Source organism: Poecilia reticulata, chromosome 9 (genome assembly GCF_904066995.2).
Source record: "Poecilia reticulata chromosome 9, P_reticulata-male-v2, whole genome shotgun sequence".
In the NCBI taxonomy this organism is placed as follows: Eukaryota; Metazoa; Chordata; class Actinopteri; order Cyprinodontiformes; family Poeciliidae; genus Poecilia; species Poecilia reticulata.
Window position 1 is genome coordinate 3,524,506 of NC_088838.1, and position 10,000 is coordinate 3,534,505.

Here is a 10,000-nt window from a genome sequence, read left to right on the forward strand (position 1 = left end):
CTAGTCTAAATCTTATCATTTTAATCTTGAGATTTCTTCTTGCTAAGTAGTATCCTCAGCCCTGAACAACAGGCCTTTTAGCCATATTTAGCCATATCGTGTTTCTGTAATGGTGTTAGTGCCTTAATAGCAGTTTGTTTTCTTCCACTGTGCTTTTGTGAACCATTCCCTGTTCTGATCGACTGTTTGGTCTAAATAGATGGAGATCTTAGCTAATGCGTAAATACCAATGCTCGGGGTCAGTTTGCCCATTCATGCCCCCATTTTGTACCCACATGTTGCCATTTTATCCCAGTCTACTTCCATATGACTCCTAACAACAGTTGTGTCCATTGTGTTTCAGTTTATTACTCTTGGTCATTAATAGAATTGTAATAATTAATTAGGTTAATCGTGATGAATGGCCAGTGGTGGGAAGTAACGAAGTACAAGTACTTTGTTACTGTACTTAAGTACATTTTTTGAGTACTTTCTCCACCACTGTGAATATGAAACCATCCTCAACTAATTTAGTAATCAATTAATTGTTAACTGGGGTATAAAGACTCAAAAAGGGCATTTGCTGAACAACAACATACTCAAAGAAGTAATTTATCCAAAAGTGTACAAAAAATATTTATACATGTTGCATTTAAATTTGTAAAGATGTTTTATCCAGAACTCCTCAAGTGGCATAGCAAAGCAATTCTGCCTTATTTTCTTATTTAAAAAAGGAATAATTTTTTTTGTTTATTTGCATTTCAATCTATTTCTAATATTGTATAATAAGTATTAAGTGGTTAAACAAAAAAAAAAAAACCTGTGAAATGTGGCAATTTTAATAATCAACTACTAAAATAATTGTTAGTTGCAGCCCTAGTCAGTAAGTACTTTGATGAACCCTAGAAATAAATATTCGTAAACATGCTCAAATTTAGTGTATTTTAATTCAGATGTACATTTTTGTGAGGCTCTTATATCACATCATGTTTCCATTGTTTGTGGTTCTGAGCCCAGGTGGAGCCTGTTGACTGTCCGTAGATCTGACAGATTGACCCATGATCAAACCACAATAACTGGATGATATCCTGCTATATTTTCATTGCAGTTATAAAATCAGCTCTCTTTACTGTACAATATAGACAATTTCTTAAGATATCTCATTGGTTCTCAGAGCAGTATGGATTGACCTACGGCCAGTAAAACCGCCCCTGGTGACGGCTTCAGTTCAGACCACAAAAGATCCGGTACAAAACCATCAAAATGGCCATGTGGAAAAGGCAAAGTGACCAGCACTTAACTGATCCCAGGTCAGATTGTAGCAAGACTTACTGGCCTCAGTAGAAATCCAGGATGTAAAGATGCCAGTGAATTATTATTGAAGACAGTCTGTCTATTTTCTATAGCTACTTCATCCTGTTTAGAGTCGCAGGGCTGCTGGAACCTGGCGCAGCCACATACCTACTGAAAGCTCAGTTAGATGCCATAGTGAAAGACCCAGCTGCGAGCCCACAGTGACCTGAGCCACGCCGTCATGTGTAGAGTTTGACTGCGCTTTGAATTTGAAGGCAAATGTGCCTCTAGGGATTATTGAGAAGACATTATTAGTTGGCACACAAAACAGATTCACACTTGCTGATAATCTGTTGGTGTTTTTAGTTTTGTTTGCATTCAGTAAATATATTTTTGGGATTTTGAGGCCAACACTACGGTCTTTTGTATGTTGTTACCCAAAGGTAATTTCATGGCTAATGACTGTTGCCTTATTTTTTTTATTCTAGCCATTTTTTTCCTCGAGAACTTTGTTAGTATGCAACATTATAAACATAATCAACAGTATAGTTATTAAAAAGCGAGATAAAAAACTAACCAAAAACATGTTGGTGCTGCTCAGTATGATACTTTGTGGTTGGTCACATTCAGGAGAATGTTTCCACTGTCAGTTGGACTGCCACTGGGCAGACGGTGTTCAACACAAATGCTTAACATGGTATCATACTAATGCAATGACTAACGTGACATACTAACAGGTTTCCCACAGTGTATCATGAGCCTGGCAGACCACCAGTCTCTTCTTGCCCCTTGCATTAAGCTAGGTTTATAGCTGACGCATTGAACTGGACACAATGGGGTGTGCATCAATTATGTTGTCCCCCCACCTGCCAGTTGGCCTCACATGCTATTGTTTACAGCTTATAATACCTGCTGGTGCACCTCTGAATTTTTGTAACTTAAAGATTTTTAATAGAAAAACATGGGCTGCTGTTGGACTGCCCTAGTACTTAGCAGGTTTTCTCGGGGAAACCTTGCGCTAGTGTAATGAAATGAAAAAGAAATGACATCAGACTTGCATATCGGTTTAGTAGGACACTCATTCACACTGTGATGAAGTGTGTATCTTGTGCTTGTTACAACCGTGGCATTTTTCTGTCCCCCAATTAATGGACTATGTTGTGTGACAACAAAAGCTCCACCCTAACCGTACTGTCCCAGCATCCTATGGTCCTACACTTGAAGGGTTGGAATGGCCGCTTTTTCAATGGAAACAGACAAAATAGCTTATTAAACCACACCGACCCATGACATACCTCTCAGTGGAGACGAGGCTCTACGTACCAACAGATGTATTATTTCCATTTTACTGTCAAATTTGATTTGCTTTATATGAAATATGGAAAATGCTTGCTATAGTAGCTGAACGTTTTGTGGCGAGTGGTTAGTGTTATCTGTGGGGGGTTGTTGTGTTACAGTCAGCTTACAAGACAGGAAGGAGGTGAACTCTGCCTCACTGCAACGCACGCATCCAGTCTGATCTGCATCAAACCTGTTGTGTAACTTTGGAGAAGCACCTCCGGATTCCCGTTATCCACCTGGAGGAGCTGGAGGTTGAGCGGGAACTGTAGTGGCTGTGCGGAATGAGACACATTCTTTGAACGTCACACTTCTTCAGGGGTGATCACAGGCGACAGACCGTTAGACTGTACTCTACAGACCAGCATAACTGCCTTTGTTACATAAACGCACAAGCTGCAGTGGAACCAGAGTGTAATCCAAAATGGGATGCCTGAGCAACATTCCACGAAAAATTCTGATGTTTTTTTCCACCTGAACTGTCTGACTTCTTTGTCTGCTCAGCGCAGAATGAAGACAAACAGTGGCGCCTTCAGTTGCCACACCTAACTTGACATCAGATAAATAATAGATTACCCCTCTGTACTCTAAAGGGTTATCATCGACATGCCTGACATCATGTGTTCAGGTTCGATCAACTCGGTTTGATCGAACATATATCTCTACATGGGACTAGAGATTATTCTTTACTTCAGAAAAGATGCAAAAGCAAGTTTTACTTTTTGATTTTTCAGATGAGGTTGTGAACAATAAAGAGTTGTTGCTCCTTCCTCAGTCATACTGCACTTTGCTCTCTCACTGGGGCTGCCAACAGCTCCATGACATTTCCGTCATGTTCGGGTTTAGTCCATTGCTGTTTCCAATTTTCCTACAGATATTCCCCAAAACAATGTTCCATTGTCACTAAAGGTGGAAATATTAAGCAGCGTTGCTCAAAAGGAATGTAAGCCTGGTAGCTAACGCCAGCATTGGACTGTACAGGTTTATGAAGTATGCTGGATTAACTGCTTCCCTATTCACTGTTTACACCAGCCTCACAAAAAAGATTATATCAAGAGGGCGGGGTGCTGGCTTGCTGTTATTATAGCAAGACTTAACAGTTCAAAATATTGAAGAAACATCATTTCAGCTTGAATCTTTTGACCTCACAAATAATTTGATTCTGCTTTTGACCACTCCTTTCCTTTTTCAGTCTGATCTGAATGAAATGGTAAACTCACCTCTCTTATTGGGTGTTTTTACGTGTCGATGTTCTGCAGAGACCTGGTATAGAGCATTTGATCTGGTTCAAATTAGGGATGTCTGCCCTGTTTGGGTTAAGATGAACATTCTAACCAATCCATTCACTTGCATTGTGGACACGCTCATTAGCTAAAAGGGACTGTGCTCATACAGTGACTTGAAATCTAAAATTCCACAGTGTCAGCATATCATAAGAGATGTGTTAATACTTAATAATCTGAGCCAGGGGGAACATATTTATTGAATAAAATTAGACGGAGAATGGAGCTGTGATGAACCCCACATGTTATGTGTATTTGCACAGATTTATTGCCAAATAAAACAAAACAGCTCACTCTGCAAAGTCGAATATGACAGTTGTTACACCCAGGCGGACTATGACTGATCCAGTGGAAAACCAAACATGCAAAATGTCCCATTATCAGACTGATGTTCATGAAAAAACCTTATTTATGTGCTGATGATGGTAAGCAGAATAAAGTAAAGTTGTCCATGTTAAATGCTGCATTATATTCTGACTCTTCTGTAAATCTGTAACAATCTGTAACACGAAAACTGTTTTCAAAAAATGCCTTGTTGTGGAATACTGTGTGGTGTTTCACTTCTTTAAAAAATGTTTGAGTTGCATTGTTTCAGATCTTCTCCATACTGGTGCTGCATGTTTGGGTATTTGAACTTATTTCTGTGAGGCTACCTGCAGCTCATAGTGCAGCACTTTATAATAAACCAATTTCTGCCTCTTGTCTTACATCAGATATGATATTGACATACTTTGTCCTTCTTCTTTCATTGCTGATCTCTACCCTCCACGAAAACCAGAGGTGGCGTGTAACTGCAGCAGTGGCGCTGAAGGAATTTCGGATCCAGACGTATGCAACCAAAGCACTGGTCAGTGTTCCTGCCTGCTGGGCTACACGGGCCTGCAGTGTGAGGAGTGTGAGGAGGAGTACTTCACCAACGGCACCAGTGGCTGTCTGCCCTGCTCCTGCGACTCTTTTGGGGCCGTAAGCCCGGACTGTGACAGGTCAGGATGCTTTTCTTTCCTTTAACCCGAAGGCGTACTTTAGCTTTAGCAACATTTGTTTTTGCCGAGACCTCAGCAGTATTGTACCACATTAGATTGTGGTACAATTGACCACAATCTAATGACAGACTGAACTAGATATGAAGCACCTAAAATATTATCCATATTTGTATAATTTTTAAAAAAATATGTGAGACACACAAAAAAAAGCTAAAGTGAGCATTTATTCATTTCCAATGTGTCTACTTTGACTCTTCATGTCGGAGAACTGTTGGTGTCCATCCCAGAGCCTGCATGTGGGACGTTGGGTTGGGGTATGTAAACTTGTGAGCCCACAGCAGACCTGAACACAGCACCCTGAAAATGAATATATGCACCAGGGTGTTTTGTTCTCATCAGCGCTTATTGAGCCGCAACCCATAAACCCCCCCCACCAATAGTTACCCCCCCCACACACACACACACACACCACCAGAGAGCCATTTGATAGGCAACTGAATGCTAATATGACTGTTTACTATTCAACCCCAAAGGTTTATGTTCTGCAGGTGGCTGGGGTGGGGGTTTCAGGACCACTCTAACAAAGGTTCTAGTAAAAAGGGAACAACCTTGACCTTGATTTTTATTTTATTGTGACTGAAGATCGTTGTCAGTTTTATGTTGCTGTCTCTGTTACCATTTCCTACGGTTAGCAGCTGCTATCCTTGAATCTAAGCATTCAGTAAAAATCACTAAGCTGGCTTTATCTCTTTGTTTTCAAGGCTACAAGGAGTAAATAGTCACACCTGCAGTAAATAACTTTCTTTTTGTATTTTGAGGAACTACACATTAGCTTTCCAGCTAACAGTTGGTGAGCTTTCCATAGTGTACATAATGTACATAATGTAAGTTGAAACATTAAATACTATGTTACCAACATTACTATCTCAGACCTGGGCACATCTAGCACTTCAGATGTCCTCAACTTGCCTGCATTAAATTTTAAAATCATATTTAATTCGTTGTGCAAATTAAATACTGCAGTTGTTTGGAAAACCTGCTTTTAGTGGAGAGCAACAGCTGTATGCAGGCTCTGCACCAGCAAACAGGTGGAGGAGTTATCCTATGAGGCTTTGTTCACCCAGCAGGTCTTGATGCTCAATTCAGATTTTTTTTTATTTTTTTGCTGAAATCCAATGAAAATTTTTGATGACTGAATGAGACTGTGTGGATAGTTTATGTCCCCAAAGTGACCCACATGCACAGCACAACGTTAGACGTCACACAGCAGAGCTTTGTTGATGGAAATAACAACCAGTCAGTATGTGAATAATGTCAAACCTTTTGGCCTGTTGGTATGTTTTGGTATCAACCTGAAGTTGTGGTTGTTTGAGATGCTAATATAATTACATAATTACATATAATGACCATATTAATGTTGTTCTCAAAGAACTCTAAAGTGTATGGAATTGCAAAAATCCTTTAGTCTTAATTTAATAAAATAAAAACATGTCAGGATGCATGCATCGCAATCACAACCACGTCATAAGAGTACAGTGATCATCACCTTCATGTGCTTCATGCGAGGCATGTTGCATAACAAAATGGCATTGCGCGCTGACTTCAGGGGACAGTTAAAACAAGTGGCAGTAGAAATAATAAAAACTTTACTACTGACAGTAAAAGCCCCAATAACAATAATTCACAGAAAATGGTTTGAGCAGGAAGCAGAACTTTGAAACGCATCATGAACGAGACGGTGGAAGTGACATCATCTAATAATTGCTGTTGGAAGTTCTTCAATTTCCAATGCTTCTGTTTGATTATTTGACTTAAAGTCCATATTCTCAAAAGTCTTAAAGTCCATAGTCGGTAATGAGTTTATGTACTGGCTGAGGGGAAAGCATGTTATGGAAGTGTGTGTGTGTGTGTGTGTGTGTGTGTGTGTGTGTGTGTGTGTGTGTGTGTGTGTGTGTGTGTGTGTGTGTGTGTGTGTGTGTGTGTGTGTGTGCGTGTGTGTGTGTGTGTGTGTGTGTGTGTGTGTGTGTGTGTGTGTGTGTGTGTGTGTGTGTGTGTGTGTGTGTGTGTGTGTGTGTGTGTGCGTGTGTGTGTGCATGTGTGTGTGTGTGTTCAAGGCTCTGACAGCATGAGGAAAGAAGCTGTTGCAGAACTTTAAATGGGTTTAGACAAGTCATGTATCCATCTGGTGTGGTTTATGTTTGATTAGTTATTGATTTGCAGACATGTTGTACAAACTCTGACGAGATCTGACTGCTGAGAGGTAGTTTCAACCTTCTGACGCAGCACTTGCTCCACAATACACCACAACGTCCTGAACCAGGCTGATGACCTCCAGCATGGAGGGCCGGGTCGCGGTGTTCCACAGCTCAGTTCTCCTCCAGATGCTGTGTACATCAGAACCCGACCTGATCCTGGTTCTGAGCATTGATCTGACCCGTCATTCAGGAGGAATGATGGCTCACCCTGCTTACTGTCTGAAATCAGAGCCGGTGCACAGACTGCACATCATGCATGCAGCTTCCCCACAAGTCACAAGAACTGAAAGGTGTGTGTGTGTGCGTGTGTGTGTAGGGAGTGGGTTTGGGGGAGCGGTGGTTAGAAAAGTTAAAATAGTCTTTATGCCTCCTGCCTGTTTCTAGGAAAAGAAATGCTGTTGCTGTTGCTGCTGCTGCTGCCCTCCAGCAGGCTGAGTCAGTGTCCACTGTAGTGTGGAGGATGTGTACCGTCATTCTCATAGAAACACGTCACTGCATACACATCCATAAGTACATAACTCTAAGAGGTGTAATGAATCCTGTCTGGAAATGCAGCAGACGTTTGACACATGGGTGAAGCTGTGTAGTTTTGCTAAGTTCAGATATCAGAGGGTTCTTGTGGTTCTGGAGGTTCTTGTTCTGGTTCTTGTGGTCTCACTCTGATGTTCTGGGCCTGGACTCAGATAAATCCTGCTGCTTTACCCCATCCAAGAGCTTACCACTGTAAACTCCACAGATTAGCCAGCTTCCCTCCAGCCCCCTGCCCTCCAGCCTGCTTCTTTACAAATCTTTCCCATTAAGTAATGAGCTGTGATGGAATCAGTCTGGTCCTTAATCTTGCATATCTATTATGATTTGAATATCTGGAGTTTTCACATGAAGTAGCTGAAATCAGCCTGTCTTTGTGGTGATGTATATACACACCTGCTGGTAACTACTCCAGAGTCAGCAGCGCTACACAGAAAGAGGAAGGACTATATGAATGAGAAGTTCTTCAATATGTCAAAATCTGAATGTCCTTCTATATACCAGCTATTATAAAATAAAAATATATGATGGCACCTCAGATTGGCACAGCTCACCTAAATCTTTGGATCAACATGGCAGCAATTGGTGAAGTTACACAAAGCCCAAAGCCGCTCAGCAAAGATCAGATTGATGGGGGTCAGATTAAATATGTTGTATCTCACAGGGAGGCAGAAGGTTAGCATGAAAAACGGCTACAGCTAGTAATTAGTTATTCTATTGATTAATTGATCAAATAAAAAGTTGGCATATACTGTACGTGCATTTATTGTTTGTTTGGGCAGCTGCTACTATACAATAAAAACTGTTGAGTCCATAACAAATTTTTCTCTGGAGACAATAAAGTATATTCTATTCTATTCTATTCTATTCTATTCTATTCTATTCTATTCTATTCTATTCAAAGCAAATTAAAAGATACAAATGAAGAATTAATTTAATTAATTTATTAAATAAGAACACAAACATCTTATTGCCTAAAATACAATAACATTGAATCTTCAAAAAGGTGCTTAATAGCACCTTTTTGAATACCAAAAGGTGCTTAATAGGAGTTTTGTTCACTGAATTTGAACCAGGTAAAGGTAAAACTATGCTACTTGAGCAGCTCTGAGCAGAACATATTTTCAGACATAAAGGTTGCTTTTTTTATCTTACATGCTAAATGTACCTATTTTTGTACAGTTTTGGCTTAATTACTTCTCTGAATATGTTGTTCTTCCAGCATATGGCCATTTTTTGAGTCTGTATTCCTCAGCTGTTGATTAATCAATTACTAAATTAGTTGATTATTTCAGTAATCGAGTCGTCACAATTAATCCAATTAATGTGAAGCAGGGTTATCTCTTTAAATGCTGGCCACGTGAGAAAGCTGTTTGAGTACAAAAAGGTTTTCATTTAAAATGAAAACGAGCTTTCTGTGAAAGCTCTGAAATGTCCAGTTTTCTGAAATGTCCATTTTTAATGTTTTATCTTTCTGTAGTGTTAAATTCAGGCCTGCACAGCTACTATATAGCACAGTGGCTCATTTCGGTCTGGATAATGGCAATTCTACTAACAATACTACGTTTCTGAGGAAAGTTTTAAAAATAACACATAACTCAGTTTTCATGTTTGCAGTGTCTCAAACCTCATATCTTGTCTACCAAGTCAACTCAAAAGCAACACCCACAGTTAAATAATATTGAAAATCCCTTGAATTAGGAGGGCCCTCTGTTTAAAAGAATAGAGGAAGATACATGCCCATGCAGGTCTAGGTTAATCTAGATTTAGATAAATCAGCAGAACTTCAGCCATCATGGAACCAAAATGTCACATGATGACACATTTCTGAAATAAACCTACAGTTGGAGAATCTGGACTGGTCAGAAGAAGACCAGATGCAAAGTAAGATCAACAAACTTGAAATCTGAACTATTTTTTGTGTGTTTCTCTTTAAAGTAGCAAACACAACCTTTATGTGAGGCAGCATTATGTAACAAGATTGATTGTAATGGCAGAGTTCACAGAGCTTCTTCTGTAAACCTCAGGAAGGGGAACTTTTGGTTTCTGCTACCAATACATTCTTGTTACATACATTGTTGATAACATCCCAATAACATTATAAGCAGGTAAAAGAAACAACTAAATGTTAGTCTTCAGCTGCATGAAATCAGTAAACACACGTTAGTCTGTACAGAAAAAGTGCTGAGTCCTCTTTAGGGTTCAGGGTTGTAGATTAACTCAACTTCCTTCAGCGTGATACTCATACTGGTGCGACCTTTGCTCAGCTGGTTATGTGGTGTGAACTAGAACAATGAAGAAAATGCCGAGTTATTAATGCTTGCAGGTCAGAACCACCTTA

The 10,000-nt window shown here is 39.9% G+C and overlaps 1 protein-coding gene across 1 annotated transcript in view; it reads left to right on the plus strand.

Moving 5' to 3' along the window:
* si:ch211-158d24.2 (multiple epidermal growth factor-like domains protein 9) overlaps positions 1 to 10,000 on the plus strand; it is a 37,276-nt gene that overhangs the window by 1,472 nt on the left and 25,804 nt on the right. The window contains exon 2 of the mRNA XM_008417353.3: positions 4,672 to 4,876. Within this exon, the coding sequence (XP_008415575.2) occupies positions 4,672 to 4,876 (205 nt within the window). The remainder of the gene's footprint in view (positions 1 to 4,671; positions 4,877 to 10,000) is intronic.